Source organism: Crinia signifera, chromosome 3 (assembly GCF_055691185.1).
Source record: "Crinia signifera chromosome 3, ASM5569118v1, whole genome shotgun sequence".
In the NCBI taxonomy this organism is placed as follows: domain Eukaryota; kingdom Metazoa; phylum Chordata; class Amphibia; order Anura; family Myobatrachidae; genus Crinia; species Crinia signifera.
The window spans coordinates 256,494,021-256,513,273 of NC_139219.1; the positions used below are offsets into that span (position 1 = coordinate 256,494,021).

General features: G+C 41.0%; 1 protein-coding gene and 1 long non-coding RNA gene across 2 annotated transcripts in view; one reads left to right on the forward strand and one right to left on the reverse strand.

Annotated features, from left to right (window-relative positions):
• The window catches only part of GPR149 (G protein-coupled receptor 149), an 86,390-nt gene that overhangs the window by 18,635 nt on the left and 48,502 nt on the right, over positions 1-19,253 (forward strand). The window contains exon 3 of the mRNA XM_083177904.1: positions 15,606-16,066. Coding sequence (XP_083034030.1) covers positions 15,606-16,066 — 461 coding nt within the window. The remainder of the gene's footprint in view (positions 1-15,605; positions 16,067-19,253) is intronic.
• On the reverse strand, positions 1,975-7,473 carry LOC146064435 (uncharacterized). Its single transcript, XR_014471809.1, has 3 exons — positions 7,125-7,473; positions 5,280-5,349; positions 1,975-2,375 (listed from the first exon to the last, which is right to left on the reverse strand). It is a non-coding gene; the product is annotated as an uncharacterized LOC146064435 (long non-coding RNA).

Genomic DNA, 19,253 nt, shown 5'->3' on the forward strand with positions numbered 1-19,253 from the left:
TAAAGGGAATTGATAATAGTGGGGTTGTATTGCAAAGAACCCTTTTCGTGTTTCAAGGCTGATTTGGCCATAATAGATCTTCGTGCTTTAAACTTATGTGAGGGTAAAGTGTCTTCTTTATTAATTTTTTCATAGAAATGTTGTTGAAGCCAATGTAGTGATCTAATGGTCTTCTTAGCCAAGAGAGCATTAAGGGAAGCTCCATCAAAAGTAAAAGCATCATAAAGAGTGCGAGAGGGATGTTATTTATGTTTGGGTTTGAGTTTATGTACATTTTCTGTGAGTGTTCGCAAATTTTGTTTGTGTTCTTTATTCCTATGTGAGGCCTAGCTGAATATGTGACCTCTAATGACTGATTTATGAGCTTCCCATACTAGAGGGGAGCATAGAGAGTTGCTGATGTTGAGGGAGAAATAGTCATTGTGGTTTTTTTAAGAGAGTCTCAATGAGGTGCAAAGGGGGCCATGTGTTTGGGGAATCAAAAAAATCAAACAAAACTCAAGATCGAGTGATTGGAATATGTATTAGGAATTACAGATATTTGCTTAGAAGTTAGGGTACAGCAAAGAAAGAGATCAATTCAAGAGTAAGATTGATGTGTTATTGAAAAATGTGTAATCTTTAGAGGATGGATTAAGAGTCCTGATTCTCCTATGTGTTTATTTAATGAGCGGGTTGATGATGCAGAATGTCAGTAGGTGGGAGTATGGGATCTGTCCCTGTCCTGTAATGTTAAAGTCCCCTCCAATTATTAAATAGCTTTCATGTCTTTTGTGAAATTATGTTTTTTTTTAAGTCTTGACTTGACAAAAGTAGATTGGTCAGTGTTGGGAGCATATATGTTGGCCAGTGTGCAATCTAGTCTCCCAGCAATCCAATAAGGATGATATTTTGAGTCTGTAAAGTCAGAAGTGGGGGATGAATGTGATCCTGATGTTGATTAGAATTGCAACAGAATTGGTGTGTTTTATTAGATGCATAGTAAACCATGGGGAACCGTTAAGATGAGAGTGTGGGGTTTGTTCCAGCATTAAAGTGAGTTTCTTGAAGAAAGATGATTCCCTCTTTAAGGGTGCGGATAGTATGGAATAGGGTGGAGTGTTTTTGAGGAGTTTTAAACCCTTTATATTTAGAGAGGCTATGGATAATGACATAATGCAACCCCCTTCTTTTATGAGAGAGCTGCAACAAACCCAGGGAAGTAGTGTTGATCCAGATTTGCTAAAGGGTAGGGAGATGTATCGATTTTGTGAAAAATATCTAAATAGAGAGCAATAGTCATAGAGATTCATGGGGAAAACACAAATAGACAAAAATTATCTATCAAAATATTCCCTGGGGATCACAGGAAATATATTCCAGCCAGCAAAATCGTATAATAAGGCATAACTAAAAATTGTATAATAAGGCATAAATCAATACATAGTATTAAGTCTGAGCATTTAAATAACACAGAAAGTGGCAGAGTTTCCCAGGCTCTGTTAGGAACTAAACTAAACAAGACAATACAGTTGTATAAGCAAATTAATAATATGATAATAGGGATAGTCTAAGCATTTGGTACTTGTGTGATCCCCAGGTGAAATCAATCTAAGAGGAAAATGTTTTGAAATAATCAGTAGCCATTTTTAAATGTTGGACATTGGTCTTCTAGTTGTGTAAGGAAGGCTTTGCCCTCTTTCTATTGACTGCAGTGTTGCCATTAAGTTCCACCAGGAGTTTGAAGGGGAGCCCCATCGACATCTCATTCCATGATTGCGGAGGGCAGATGTTAGATGTTTTATTTCCCTTCTCTTCAGGTGTATGGATGGAGCTATATATGGGTAGAAATGTAGCTTAGATATCTCGAAAAGGATAAAGTGTTTACCACGGGTTGGAGTCAGCACCCGTTCTTCATCTTTGAAACTCAGGAAGTGTATAATGACATCCCTGGGGAGGGTCTCCATCTTTGGGTTTCAGGCGAAGGGCTCTATGAGAGGGAACAGTTGAGGTTCTTGCGTAGGAAGGATATGGGAGAAAACTTTGTGGATATAAACCTCCAATTCTGCCGGAGGGATGGATCCAGGAATTTGCAGATTTGGAGATTGTTTCTCTTTCGGAAATTTTCCAAGTCTTCTTTCTTAACTTGGATTTCATATAGATCTTTAATAAAATTATCCATGTCTCTAAAATTCTCAGTTTTAGATTTTTGAAGGGCATCCTTGTGGGTTTCCAGTTTGAGGTTCATGAGGATAATGTGGAAAGTTCTGATTTAAAACACACAACCACCATATCCAGTTTAGACTCCAATGATTCCATGAAATAAAAAATGTGAGATTTCAAAGCCATGATGTCATCCTTGGTTGATGGCAAGGGAGAGGGTGAGTCCTCAGTGTCTAGTGGTGAGAGATGAGGAGAGGGAGGATCAGACATTGTGGAAGATTTATAATTTTTAGGAAAATGTTGGGTGACATTTCTGCCATTTTGTTACCTTATGATGGTGTTAGGTTTGCCCATGGTTGCTGCAGAAGGTTTTGGCATGGGAAGGCAAAACTGGGGTGGAAGGCGCTATGTTCAGGTTTTATTGAAAGATGTTAAAGCATTAACAGCAGAAATATATTATAGAAAAGGAAGTAAAATCCTTTCATAGCAAGCAGAGCAGCCCATGGAGGAGAATAATGGGAGATGATGCTGTCACTGCAGTCCTCAACTTCCAAGAAAGAGTGCAGTGTGCATGAAGTTATGGTGGTCACTACCACCATGGGTACACGGTAAACCTATTGCTGATCTTTGAGTCAACCAGGAGCCGCTCTCCTACTCCTTGTCAACACAGATCTGGATCATCGCATCAGGTATTGGGGACCATGAATAAGGGATACTTCTGTGTAACATTTCAGGAATAAGGGAGACTACTGTGTCATTTGAGTAAGGGGCACTACAGTGTGGCATTATTTGAACTGGAGGTACTATTTTGGTGTCACTCCTCTTCATCATGCCTTTTTTGGGGGGTTAGCATACACTGACAAGGGGGATGATTTTTAGACAAAGAGAAATCCCATGAAGTCTGCCAGGTGGTCATGTGACAGTCACTTTCAGCACAGGCTACAGGCACAGGCCTACCCCTCCCCCTACTGCCTAACCCTAATCCCTCCCGACACTCATAGTCTAAACTTAATCTCCCCCTAGTGCCTTACCCTAACCCTTCTAGCCGTTCCTGAACCTAACCATTAGCATTCTAAGAATGTCAACATTTGTCAATGCTGTCAATCTCATTTTGATGTCAACTGAACCATGTCAACATTCTAGTAGTGAAATTGTGGTGTCAACATAATGAACGGCGTGGCAACTTTCAACAATGTGACTAGATCCCTTCCAAAGAACCACAAAAATTAAAAGAAATACAAAATCTAGTCTACTCTTCACAAAGGTTACCTTAATTTTAAATTTGGTCGGATGTATAATGACATATTATACCACTGTAACAAAACCTAAGACCTCCCAAATTAAAACCACTGTTTACACTTCATTTTGCCACCTAAATAGTTTATAAGATATATTTGATTTATGAATAGTTACATATTGTAGTTACATAGTAGTCCAGGTCGAAAAAAAACATATGTCGATCAAGTTTGATCTTTTATAGGACCCATTAGAGGGTAAGGTCTAGATGTTAAATATGCTGGAGGATTTCATTAGGATCTTTAGGCTTATGTCCAGTTGTCTTGACAATGACACATTTTAAAAGGATGTTATAGGCAACCACTGAAGGATGATCAATGGAAGCCTTTCTCTCTATAGCTTTTTCAAGGTCACCTTGAAAAGGCTGTGGAGACAGCAAAATGCGTTGGAAATAAGAACTGTCACATGCCAATACCCTCACTTTGGTACTACTGCTCCAACAGCACTCCATGACGGAACCCATCTGTTAATCATCTACTCACCTTACTCTAGTGAGGACACCCTACAGGCTCAATTGATCATCCTCCAGCGGTTTCCTATAAGTTACATCCTTTTAAACAGTGTCATTGTGAGGACAACTGGACAGAAGCCTAAAGTTACAAATGAAATCCTCCAGCGGTGAGATTATATGTGCCTAAATTCAAGTGCCTAATTGCAAGCATCTATTAATGTGGAAGTGCAAAAGAGGACAGTTAACTATTCAAATTCTCAACAGATAGGTTGATTGTGCATTCAAAAATAATGACTATTCCTTCATGTGACCTGTATTACTGACTTCTTTCAGGGAAGAGATCATTTTAATTTATTCTTGTATGTATTTAAATAAATATGTAATCCTTATTTTTACACAGACAATCCCACTACTTTTTTTTATCAGTGCTGCTTTTCTTGCTATTGCAAACTGGGGTATACTGTATGTTAACAAACCAGGTTTACCCCTTTCACATTGCACTTTTAAAACGGTATATTGCCATTTTTTTCCCATTTTAAAACGTTTAAGGCTGCAATGTGAAAGTGCCAAAGTTGATTTACCGGTTAAAGATAACCGGTATTTCAACACGGTTAAAACGCAGAGTCCTACACGTTTTAAAGCCATTTTTAGGCAGTGTGAACAGCTCTATTTCAATGGCTTGAAACGTGTCCCTTGGGGGTTAAACGGGTTGAATTTTGAATGGTATTAAATGATTTTTAAAACGGTTTTCACCTGCAATGTGAAAGGTCTCAAGGCTCAGACCCGTTTTAAAGTCTCATTTAAGAATACCGTGTCATTACCCATTTCTGCAATGTGAAAGCAGTATTAGTGTCCCATTTAACTAAATAACAACTCTAACACCTCTAAACTCTAATACCCAAGTACCTGTAAACATATTAGGCTTTAAGGGAAAGGCATCTGTTATAAAGAAGGTAAATATTCGTGTTGTGGTTCTAAAGAATTACAGGTTGAGTATCCCTTTTTGAATTTTGGATAACGGATTATTCCGTATTTTGGAATATTTTTTTATATTTCAATGAGGTATCTTGCATTTATGTTGTATAAACACATCAATCACATGAAATACACACAAATATATTTTATTTGTGCATGAAACAAGGTTTCAAAACATGAAACAAAGTTTGTGTCCTATCTCAGGCACTGAATTTAAATGCCAATAAATTGTTTTCTTGCACATATTTAGTGCCAGTTACATATTATGTCCTCAGTGGTGCCAGTTACAGATGTCCTAGAAGTGCTTTTAGCACAAAAGAAAAAATGTTACATTTGGGAAACTATGGATAAGGGATATTTTGGATAAGGGATACAAAGACTGTATCATGAGTATATAATGTTATTCATAACACACCTTTCCTTTTTGATGACGAAGAATAAGCCTCTGACCACTATAGTTCATGTGACATCTCCTCTCGTCTTCTCTTGAAAAGTGATAGAAAATTACTGATTGTAAACTGTTAAAATACGTTAAAATGATTCATTTATAAGTCTGTATGCACCTAAATCTCAATTTGTACTGAAATATATTATTGTAACCGCTGGCTTTTCTGTTAGAAGTTTAGAGTATATAATATTGCAGCAAGGTACAGTAAACACATTAATCCTTCATAAGTCTGCCTCTCTTAATTAAAGCTAATGAAAGATCAAAATGGATTAGATTTGTCAGCTACTGATTATTTAAATGCAATTTATTGCAAAACATTCAATCTAAAGTAGACCTGGTTGGACCCTAGCTTATCTTGTACGATATACATATCTGCATCTAGGTTTTTCCATCTTGTCTTACCTCTGTTTCTAATTTCATAGCTGAATTCACTCTCCATTCAATAAAAGGTTAAACTGTGAATTGTGACAAATTATACTATTTTAGTTCTTCAGAAAACAGATTAAAAGCGAATTTCTGATTCAGGATATGTTAGGAGGGAGGGCTGTTATGACATGCCTTTTGCTTCTCCTGGAAAACTTCACTGCTTTTAATTAATAGAAACATAGGTCACAGTAGAGGAGAAGGGTCCATCTGTTACTTGCAATCATAACACACCGTTGCCAGATTGCTTAAAGGAAAAGTTAAAGTCTGGGGTTAAATATGCAAAATATTGGATAAACATTCAGAGTGAATACTATGCCAGTTGGAATCTTGTGTGCAGTCACACTTTGCGTGCCCATAACAGAGCACATATGAGCAGCATATGCGCCCGCGCTTATCTCTGGGATTCTGAAATTCACACATTAATGAGTGGGAAGGAAATGTTTTAATTTTGATATAGACAAGACACAATCCCAACACATGCAGATTGGGGAAAGCTGTATTATTTGTAGGTAGTTAGGAGCAGTACGATGATAATGGTTGTAGGCACACGTAAACTGCTCATGATTTGCTATTCATCTATTATTTATTATCACACTTGCCTTCTTTTGAAAACTAGTTTCACGAAGATTATAGTTGCTAATAGAATTTTGCAAAGCGCCCCACAAGTGTCATGCTTGGGCTTGTCTAGTTCCATATATGAGAGATTGTGAAAAGAGATCGTCAAAGAGGCACCTAGAATAATAAGTGTGTACTGCTACATCCGAGTAGAATCTTTTAAAATGACTGATATCCAAAATGTAGATGAGCCCCAAAGCAGTTAGGGCCAGATGTACTAAGCTTGAAAAGTGATAAAATGGAGAGTGATAAACAGCCAGCCAATCAGCTCCTACCTGTAATCTCACAGACTGTGTTTGAAAAGTGTCAAGTAGTAGCTGATTGGCTGATGGTTTATAACTCTACATTTTATCACTTTTCAAGCTTAGTACATCTCGCCCTTAGTGAGAGCTACTATACTTGCTAAAGTGCTGGGAAATGGAGCTGATGATTCAATATAAATGTATCTATCTCTCATTCCTTTTCCCCCCAAAAAATGTAACAGTGTAATGTGGGCTAGGTGAAATGAGGGAGATTGCTAGACTAATGAGGGAGAGAGGGAGATTGCTGTTATTTCAGGGAGTCTCCTGCAGAATGCAGGAGGGTAGGCAACTATGTTTATTATCAGTCTCTTATATAGCGCACACATATTCCTCAGCACTTTACAGAGAACATTTGAACATTCATATGAGTCCCTGCCCCAGTCGAGCTTACAATCTATATTCCATAACACATGTACACGCACACACATTCAATTCTAGGGTTAATTTTGTTAGAAGCCAAATAACCTACCTGTATATTTTTGGTAGGAAAACAGAGTACCCGGAGGAAACCAGCACAAGTACGGGGAGAATATACAAACTCTGCACAGTTAGGGCCATGGTGGGAATTGAATCCATAACCTCAGTGATGTGAGCAGGGGCAGATTGGGATGTAAAACCAGCCCGGGGAAATTTACAGAAGCAGCCCTGGGGGCGGGGTCTGCTGAGTGGGTGGAGTCTGCCAAGAGGGGGCCGATCCTGACTAATAGAATATGATTCAGAGTTGCACAGAGTTGCTTGCAGTTGCGGTCTTCATTGTATATTTTGATGCAGTTGCATATGCAACTTTACCCCAGAGTTGTCAGAATCAAAAGCAATATTCCCTGGTACTCTGCAATAGAAAAATTGCTGTCATAAAAAAACTCTGGTGGTTTATATACACGCCACTACATTACTGACCCCTCTATACCCACCACTACATTACTGACCCCCCTATACCCACCACTACATTACTGACCCCTCTATACCCACCACTACATTACTGACCCCTCTATACCCACCACTACATTACTGACCCCTCTATACCCACCACTACATTACTGACCATTCACTACATTACTGACCATTCTATACCCGTCACTACATTACTGACCCTCTATACCCACCACTACACTACTGACCACTCTATACACACCGCTACATTACTGACCCTCTATACGTCCACTACATTACTGACCCCTCTATACCCTCCACTACATTACTGACCCCACTATACCTGCCACTACAACATTGATCCCGCTATACGTGCCACTACATTACTTTTCCTGCTATATCCTACACTACTTTATATTACGGACCCCTCTAAACTCCCAAATATATTAATGACCCCTCTACATTTCTGACTCCTCTATACACTGCACTACATTATTGACCCCTCAACAAACACTATTACTGACCCCTTTATACGTTATACTACATTGTAAAACTTTACTGTACTACCTATATGCGCTACATAAGTAAATCATTGGGAAAAATAAATAAAACAAAGGGTAAAGTGGGCAACAGACACTGATGTACTAGATGTAGGGGAGAGTCTAACAACTGTAAAGCAAAGGGGAAATTAGGCAGCGGACACAGTACGTGAATGCACAACACTTTACAGGTTTTGTAATATCTAAAGACATGTATTCTCAATGTTTCGGGCCCCATGGCCCAGTGGATAACTTGAATTCTTGCCCCTTTCCACACACACATTAATTATTAAAAAAAATTACCTACATGCTTGTTCCTAGAGGTTTCTTTCTCATTGCCAGGGGTTACATGCTTGAGTTTGTTGCTCATTGCCAGGAGATACTGTACATGCGGTTATGTGCTCCTTGCCAGGGGTTACATGTGGTTAAATGCATGTTGTCAGGAGTTACGTGCTTGCTGCTGTTAATAAATAAAGTAACTAAACAAAAAATTAATTAAATATTAAATAAAAAATATGTAAGTAATAAAAAAATGTAAGGGCCAAATGCAGAATTTACTTGGGTGGGTGAGGTCCCATATTGTACACACACACACACACACACACACACACACACACACACAGGAGAGGTCACATATTGCACACACACACACACACACACACACACACACAGGAGAGGTCACATATTGCGTACACACACACAGAGGTCCCATATTGCACACACACAGGAGAGGTCCCATATTGCACGCACACACACACACACACACACAGGAGAGGTCCCATATTGTGCGCACACACAAACCCACCCAAAAAAACTAACCCACCACTCTGCTGGACTCTCCGACTCCAGCGTGTCTCCCCTGCATGTGACCTGATGACGTCACACGCAGCAGCTGCTTCCCCTCCATCCTGGCAAGCCCACCCATCCTGTAAACAGTAGCCAATAGGCTCTGTGTACAGCAGCAAAGGGGGATTGTGCCAATTTGTATGAGGGACAGACAGTCAATGCCCAGGCCAGCGGCAGCACAACTTCATGCTGCGCACCGTTGCCACGGCCAGGCATCAGACAGTTTTGTCACTGACTGTCAGTTCAGCAGCCTAATGCAGTATGCCGGGTGCCAGCCACAGACGCCACTGGTGCTCCCTCTTCCAAATTGCTGCGGGGTCTGCCTCACTGTAGTTACACCACTGCCGTGGCCCCATCGTCAGGAGTGTATGAAACAGACAAAGAATACAGCTTAACTTAAAAATATTAAAACACTTAAATATGAACCCACCCCCCCAACTGAAAACCATCCCAAACACATGTTACCCTCACAGTCCACTAACAAATGTAACATAGATACACATATCCCCCTGAGAACTCCTTGCATCCTCCTCCTCCTCTCCCCCTGACACTGACTGACAACAACCTTACAGCCCCCAACCTCAAATGTCTCACATGTATATCTCCCCACATACTCACAGCCTCCACCACACAAATACCTGGCCTCACACCATGACATGATGGTCTCAGCATCCAGACGGCAGGCTCAGCTCCTCAGCCGACTGGCAGCACACAATAATCCACATGAGACACACAGTACTAAAAGCAGCCAGGAAGGTCATTGCTCTCCTCTGGGGGAAGGCTCAGTCTGAGTCTGGGAGGAAGCACTGCTGCAGCGTTTTCAGCTGTTGGTTGCACAGTGCTCCTCCGTCCTCTCCGAGTGCTCTCCCAGAATGTAGTTTCTTCCAACCCTGCGGGTTACTGACTGCCAGTCTGCCACACCAAAGTCCCGCTGGAGGAGCATGCGCAGCAGCCCACCCACGGCCATTTTAACTACTGTCACTGATGTGGGCACGATGCTGCGACCGCTAATCGCTGAGACCGCCGGTCCGCGGCCCAGCCAGGGGAGTCCAGCGGACAGCGGAAAATGGCCCAGTTTCCTGCCAGGCCAATCCGCCCCTGCCTGGGATACCAGGCGCAATGTCCTCTTAACGATAAAGATAAGGATCCGAATCAATTTCCGTTTTACCGCATTTTCCTATGTACTATTACCCGGCTGGGCAGGGTATCGCCACCTTTGGGTGGCGATACCCTATAGAAGCCTATGGGCTTCTTTTCGCCGCTTCGCCGAACTCCCCCCCCCCCTCCCTTGGGCTTACCTTCTTACAGGTCCTCCTGGACCCCGGAAAGTAAGACCTTCCTCCCACTAGCAACGCAGCCGGACATCCTTCCGGCTGCAGGGGGGGGGGGGGGGCGCCGGGGACAGCCACGCTGAGCTGTCCCAGCTGCAGGGGAGTAGCAGGCGGCTGGGAGTTGACAGAGAGCCCCCGCAGACCACAGTACAGGTATCGCAGGGGGCCTCTGTCATCGCACCACGATGCCAGCCGCATATTTTAGTACATATAAGCTGGCATCGTGGCGGGGGCATGGGGAAGGGCGGCGATGTATATTAATACATCCTGCCAAATGTGTGCAGCTTTTTCTCCAAGATCTCCAAACATACATTTGCAGAAGAAGAAAAAGGAAAAATTACACAAGTGAGTATGTAAAAAGTATCACATTTACTAAGTAATTTAAGCTCACATACATCAAGGTTAAAAATATTCAGCTCACCAGCAGCAGATATAATATCACATCAGCGCAGGTAGATGGCAGAAAAACACAGGGAGGGACACCGCTGGAAACGGCGTCCATGCTGGGTAGTTCAGAGCCGCCACACCGGACAGACAGATGTAGCACGCTGGAGATGGATGGACCAACAGCAGCAGTACGTAAGGATTCTGGCACGCCCAACTAGTTTCGTCACAAGGCGGACTTCATCAGGGGGGAAGTCCGCCTTGTGACGAAACTAGTTGGGCGTGCCAGAATCCTGACATACTGCTGCTGTCATTGTAGCACAAATCAACTCAAAACTGTATGAAAACAATACAAACAGCATATTAGCTTTTACTGAGAGATAGATAGATAGATAGATAGATAGATAGATAGATAGATAGATAGATAGATAGATATGTAGATAGATATGTAGATAGATAGGTAATATCATGCTGCAACTGCAGTCTGATGCTGTGAGCACAGTGATACATTATTCAGCTAGCCAGCAAGGGTTGTATATTTCTGTCAGATAATTCAGTAGGTGTCTCCTCTGATCACTCTAGATGGAGGTGTTTTTATTATAACTTCAACATTTCCATTCTTTTTCTGTATTTCCATGTAATGTGAATGTCACTAGCCCAGCCATATCTCTTCTCTGCTCTATGTAATGCATTAATGGAGGGCTTACTGCAATATGTATGCAAAAGCATTTTCAGCAACAACACGTAAGTAATATATTCACAAGAACATCAAGTGGAATTGACAAAGAACAAAGAGACAGCTATATGGTTAAATTAAAATGATACATTAATATTAGAATTTGTGCTAATAACACCAGAGGTCTGATATGTGAAATAATCACACCTGTTACATATTATTATTATTATCCTTTATTTATATGGCGCTACAAGGGATCGGCAGCATCCAATTACAGAGTACTGTGCATAAGCAAAATTAGCAAAACAATGACTTATGGTTAAATACAATAGAGGACACGTAAAGGGTACATACATATAGCTGCATCAGCAGAGGACACTGTAAATAAGTATCAGCGTGGCAGAAAACCACAGGATTTGGTGGCATCAAATATGGTTTAACCCCTTCCTGACACAGCCAGTTTTTGCGTTCCTGACAGAGCCATTTTTTTCAAATCTGACATGTTTCACTTAAGTGGGGATAACTTTTTTTTGCTTTTACTTATCCCAGTGATTTTGAGATTGTTTTCTCGTGACACATTGTACTTCAAGTTAGTGGTAAATTTGGGTCGATACAGTCTGTGGTTTTTTGTGAAAAATAACAAAATGTCGTGAAAAAATGGAAAATTTTGCAATTTGCAAAATGTCACATTTTCTGCTTGTGAGACAAATAAACATACCACTCAAAATAGTTAATAACTAACAAAGACCATATGTCTACTTTATGTTGCAATCATTATTTCAACCTCCTTTTCATTTTTTTGGACACTAGGAGGCTTCAAATATGAATAGCAAATTCTCAAATTTTCAAGAAAATTTCAAACACTGATTTTTTTAGGGACCAGTTCAGTTCTGATGTGACTTTGAGGGACTTGTATGTGAGACACCCCCATAAATGATGCCATTTCAAAAACTGCACCCCTCACAGTATTCAAAACAGCATTTTGGAAGTTTGTTAACCCTTTATGTGTTTCACAGGAATTAAAACAAAGTGTAGGTGAAATTTCAAAATTTCTTTTTTTTTGCAGAGTTTCAATTTTAATACATTTTTCTAACGAATACAGTAGATTTTACTAGAGAAATGTGACTAAAAATTGATTCCCCCAATTCTTTTGTTTTCATAAATATCCTATATGTGGCCCTAGTGTGCACGTTGACCAAACCACAGGCTTCATAATAGAAGGAGCACCTACTTGATTTTGGAGCCTCCTTTTTATGAGATTTTTTTTTAGGCACCATGTAGGTTTCTAGGCACCATAAGTGCTAAAAGTTAGGAACCTCCCCCACAAGTCACCCCATTTTGCAAACTACACCCTTCAGGGAATTCATTTAGGGGTATAGTGTACATTTCAAACCCCCAGGGGTTTCACCAATTTTGATACAACTGGGCTGTGAAAATGAAAAAATTTAATTTTTCATTTTCACAGCTCAGTTGTATCAAAATTGGTGAAACCCCTGGGGGTTTGAAATGTACACTATACCCCCTGATGAATTCCCTGAAGGGTGTAGTTTGCAAAATGGGGTCACTTGTGGGGGGGTTCCACTGTATGGGTGCTTCAGGGGTCATTCAACCAAAATCTGTGCTGCAAAATCCAAAAATCACTCCTTCCCTTCTGAGTCCTGCCATGCACCCAACTGGTATTTTTTGGTCACATGTGTGGCATTGCCATACTCGGGAGAAATTGGGGCACAGATTTTGGGGTGCTTTGTCTCCTTCATTCCTTGTGAAAATGAAAAATTTTGAGCCAGATCTGCATTTTTGTGTAAAAAAATGTAATTTTTTACACAAAAATGCAGTTCTGGCTCAAAATTTTTCATTTTCGCAAGGAATGAAGGAGACAAAGCACCCCAAAATCTGTGCCCCAATTTCTCCCGAGTACGGCAATGCCTCATATGTGACCCAAAAATACCATTTGGGTGCATGGCAGGACTCAGAAGGGAAGGAGTGATTTTTGGTGGTGGAATGAATGGTGGGTGCTATGTCGCATTAGCAAGACCCCCGAAGCACCAATACAGTGGAACCCCCCCACATGTGACCCCATTTTGCTTACCAGCTTTGGGAGGGGGGCTGGCGCTGCGGCTGGTGGGGGGGTGGGAGGGGTGCTGGCGCTGCGGCAGCCGGGTGGGTGGGAGAGGGGGCTGCCGGGTGGGAGGGGGGGGGGGGGGGGGCTGGCGATCGGTGGTGATCGGTGCTGTACTTAACAGCACCGATCACTGTATATATATATATATATGTGTGTGTGTATATATATATATATGTGTATATATATATATATATATACACACATATATATATATGTGTATATATATATATATATACATATATACACATATATATATATATATATATATATATATATATATATTTATATATATATATATATATATATATATAGGTCATATAAATAAATTTAGCCACAAATCAAAGATTTAACCAGCTGTGCTGCTGCTGGCGGGGGGGTGGGAGGGGGGCTGGCGCTGCGGCTGCTGGCTGGGTGGGAGGGAGGCTGGAGAGAGGCTGCCGGGAGGTAGGGCGGGCTGCCGGGCGGGTGGGAGGGCGGTTTGCCGCTCGGTGGTGATCGGTGCTGTACTTAACAGCACCGATCACCACCGATCTCTGTGTTACCGAGCGGCTTAGCCGCCGGTAACACAGAAAACGCTGCAATTGGCTGTTCACTTTTGAACAGCCAATCGCAGCGATCGCCGCCCAGGGGGGGCACCCCTGCCCCCCCTGGGCAGCGAGGGGGGATGTCTGCTGTCAGGGACAGCAGACATCTCCAAACTGTCACCGCGTCTATAGACGCGGTGACAGTTAGAACTCATGACGTATATATACGTCATGTGTCGGGAAGCACATCCCGGCCATGACGTATATATACGTCAAATGTCGGGAAGGGGTTAAGTAAGGGAAGGTAAAGCACGTAAGGGAAGAGGACTCTGCTCATACTGTATACTGTATTTATATTATATTATTGCATATTATGAGGGGTGAAAATATATTAATCAACAGCTCATTTGATCATGTAAAACCTTTTGTTCAAGGTGCGTTATAAAACATCATTAGGGGTAGACTCCAGTTTTACAGTTTAGCTGCCTCCCTGGAGCGCTCCGATTAAAATCCTCTCCCTTTTATTTATTACTGCATTATAAAAGTGGTATTCAATACCGCTGTATTAATTAATGCATACAGATGTAGCCCCACTCATAGTTGCAGTGCAAATCCCCAAAAGCGACATCCTTGCCGATTGGCGCGATCCTGTCTACATCTAATTTGCTCCGAAGGCTCTTAGAAATGCTTTGAATGGTGATGGCATGGCATAGTGGTCTGCGCTACCAATGCAATATTGGCACACCAAACAGGCACGAGCAACCGGGATGTAGCAACTATGAGTGTGGTTATATCTGTAGATCCGAGAGAAGGTATATATCTTACCTTAATTAAAAAATTATTAAAAAGGTTCAGGCACTAAGCACATCAATATCAATAAATGTTGTGTATTAAAATCCCTTAGAAAAATCGACATCAATTTATGTAGAACGCAGCTTCCACCAGATGTACTGGATCCCTGATTGAACCATAAAAAAAATATAGAAATGACAACAGAGAGCGCTTCAACACAAATAGATATTATTTAATAATTTAACATATAAAAATATTTATTTATATGGAAAATTATGAAATAATACATCTTACCTGTCTTCCAGGTAATTGAATGTACATAGTTCCACTTCTCTGTGTAATTCACACTGTAGTCCCTACTTGTCTGTAACAATAACTAGTTTTGTTTTTTATACATTTTTATATATATTTTGTGATTATTTTTTTATATTGAGTTAAAATTAAGGGACATTTATATGCAAACAGAATAATATAAATAAAAAGGTGTATGTACTGTATGATATATATATATATATATATATATATATATATATATATGTAATCAGATTACATATCAGATTTCTGGTTATCAGTGCAAATTCTAATTTTAATACAGTTATTCTCTTGGTAATGGACAAGTATATGTGTGCACTCACAAGCATGTGGTGTTTTTTTGCAGCCATTATGTAAAATAAGAATGTATGCGTATAAACTTTTGATTATTAGCACCTGCAATTTTGTGTATAATACATATATGACTGATCCAATATTCTTTCATTTAAAGAGTAGGAAAAACACATTTTATAAACAATCATAATTCTGATTTTTGCTTATTTGCACTAATTCTACACAAACACTTTGATTAATGTTTCTCTCTTATTTTCTAGTTAAAAAAGGAGGATTTGATTTCAATCTGTCTTTCAATAAAGGCTATGGAATTTATAAGATATCCCAGGAAAAACATGCCACTGGAGAAAACTCTATTTCCTACCATAATTTGATTAATTATGAATGTGACAGCACAAATGACCCCCGCTGTGACAGAATCCTCAATTCAGCTGTGCTCGATTTCAGCACTATAAGTCTGCAGGACAGCTCCATGTTGAAAGATGCCTGCAAGATCAGAACTATCACCACAGAAATAAAACCTGACCCAGTGAAAGACAAGGCAATAGGACGTCTCCTTTCGGAGAAAATCAGAGTGTTTAAAAGAGAAGATATTAGAAATTTTGACAATTCTGGGCTTTATGAAGGCCAGGACAGAAGACTTTCTCATGAGGAAAATCGCAAGCCAGAACTTACAGACTGGGAGTGGTGCAGAAGCAAATCTGAGCGGACACCTCGACAGGTACTGTAACACACCATTAAAGTGCATGCTCATAATGTATATTAAGGGCCAGATGCACTAAACTTCAAAAGTGATAAAATGGAGAATGATAAACAACCAACCAATCAGCTCCTGCCTGACATTTTCAAACACAGTCTGTGACATGGCAGGTAGGAGCTGATTGGCTGGCTGTTTATCACTCCCCATTTTTTCACTTTTGAAGCTTGATACATCTGGCCCTAACCCTTTTTATGTCAATATAAAGCAGTTCATAGCTACACATTACTGTATATACAGCTAAAAATGATCATATAATTAAAGATGGTTAGCTATGGGTGAGCTTTTGATATTTACCATATATACTCGAGTATAAGCCTACTTTTTCAGAACATTTTTTATGCTGAAAAAGCCCCCCTCGGCTTATACTCGAGTGAGGGTCCCACTTGAGTCAATACGTTTTACTAGTTTTTTATTGTAAAATTAGGTGCCTCGGCTTATATTCGGGTCGACTTATACTCGAGTATATACGGTACCTCACTATCATGGCATTAGTTAAAATATATCCATACCTCTCACACTATGGCAAATAAAAGCACTCTTTAAAATTATAGGAATAATAAACTAGCGAGAAATACAAAAAATATTAAATTGAATGCATAAACTCATCCGATATAATAAAAGTCTACTTTGGCTCCTCACTTCTATGGGGTGAATTTCAGTGTTGTGCACGGTGGCCTCTAGATGGAGCCCGAAGGAGCAATTCAAGTGCTACTCTGTGTGGGCGTGCACAGTTGCCGTCGCTGAGATTACAGTTTTATTTTTCCATCATATTGACAGACTGGTAACTGGTTCATACAGTATATACCGTATACTGTATATACACAGGTGACATTTTTTTTGTGAATGGTCTAATAATTTAACTAAAAGTCATACTGAATGTTCAGATGCTTTAATTGCTTACAGGTTGAAACCCGTTCACTAACACATAGGCAGTGCTGTGGAAAAATTATGTAACAGGCATCAAGATGTAAATTAGCTGTTACAAGAAAACTTCATGGTTACAGTGTACAGTGTACTTATATGCCTTATAATAACATTGCCTGATCTTATACAGTGAAAATTACTCTGACAAAAACTCAAACCAATTACTATTTCATATAATTCCTTATCAATTTTTAATATTTATAAATGTTTCATACATGCTAGCGATTTCATAGACACAGACTCATGTTTTATCTTTGTTGGCTGGTATTGCGTTAACTATATGACATCCAATAATCCAAGGGACAGCAGGGATTATAGATCAATTTCTGGTAGGCAACAGAATGTAATAGCTGTTAGTTCTAAGTCTATTTTTTTGCATCCATATACAAAGAATAATTGAGGTCATAAAGATACTCCATTTCTGTCTGTGAGGGTCAGACAGAACCAGCAGTGACAGGTCAGGCAGGGCCGGATTATAATGGGGGCACAAGGGGTCAGTGCCCCTGGGCCCCCCTCTAGCTAGGGGCCCCCTGTGGTTGGCATGTATTTAAAAAAAAAAAAAGTGCTGCAGCTTCACCTATCTGCCAATGTGACAATGATTAATGGTGCTGAGCATTGGAAGCCAAGTGTGCAGTGCATTACTGGGAGTTGACTAAGTCCCATGACACTTTGCACCAGAGGTCAGAGGCTGAGACATTTGTGCTGAGCTCTGATTGGTGGAGCTCATTACATGCTTCTCAGGCCCAAGGATAACAGCAGCAGCAGCCTAGTCATGGGAGGGTTTTTAATCAGAGGCAGCACTGGGACTGTAAGGTCTCTGACAGAGTAAGGTGCAGAGGGACAAACACAGGCTTTTCATGTGGTATGTATGTATGTATGTGTGTGTGTGTGTGTGTGTGTGTATGTGTATATGTATATGTGTGTGTATATATATATATATATATATATATATATATATATATATATATCCCCAGAAGTTACCCATTGACCAAGTTTATACTGCCTTTACTCTGTGTTTTGACAGTGTAATATTCCCCCATGCAGTTTGCGGCCAGTAATGACAAGTGCAAGGGGGGCCCCCTGTCTAAAGTGCCCCGGGCCCCCAGAAGGCTTAATCTGGCACTGAGGTCAGCTACTGTACTTATTGGAAATAACACATACATAGTTTTCTGTCATCACCTGTGTACTATATAAATGATTCTATTTTGATTGATACATACTTACTACCAACTAGCTGTCAGTTGTACTAAGCTTGAAAAGTGATAAAATGGAGAGTGATAAACCACCAGCCAATCAGCTCCCAACTGTCATGTTATAAGCTGGGTTTGAAAAATGACAGATAAGAGCTGGTTGGTAGGTGGTTTATCACTCTCCACTTTATCACTTTTCAAGGCTTAGTACATTTTGCCCAAGGGAAGATGTATCAAGCCTTATGTCACACACCAGCTATCAGCTGTTGGCGACCGTGGCTACTCACCGCTCTGCCGCCATCGCTCCTGACAGCATTCGGGGGGTCGTCGGTGGGGGTCCGGCCATCAGGGGCTATGGAGCAGCAGGGTACAGCTGGCTCCCTGCCCACAGCGGCACCAGGTGACTGGGCGCCGCCATCTTGGAAGGGTCATGTGACCTGGCAGAGGGGCGGATGTTAAGCCCTCTGTCAATCACAACGGCATATTGCAGCCTGGCTGGGCTGATAAATCCCAGCATGCTTCAGGATTCTGTGCTGGTGCAACTTTTAAATTGCAGGCACATGCTCAGGAGTAATAGCCTGAGTTCTGGAAGCTGTTACGGCATTTCCCGACGGAACCTGTACCAGTGCCCGGTAACTCCAGTGTTCCGCTCCAGCATTCCTGCTCTCCTGCATACCAAGTCTGGTCTGTTTAGTTATCCTGTCTCCCTGATCTTAATCTTCCCGAAGCCAGAGAGGCTATTTAAGTTCGCTATTTCCCTTCTGGAGTTGTGTATGCCAAGTCGGCCATTTGAGTGACCCTACTGCCTAAGTTCGTTATTGCGAAGCCAAGTCGGACTTTTGAGTTTCGTTATAGACGCAAGCAGTTGCCTAGTCGGCCATTTCCGTTTCAGCGTTAGCCTGCAAGTTACAGTGTCTCGACCTACGTCCAAGCCTTGGGGAACCCCTGACCTATAGTGAGTAATTCTGACGAGGGGCCACAACCTGCTGTCTGGACGCAGCAAAGTCCAAACTCCCTTGCGGAGAAAACCGCCA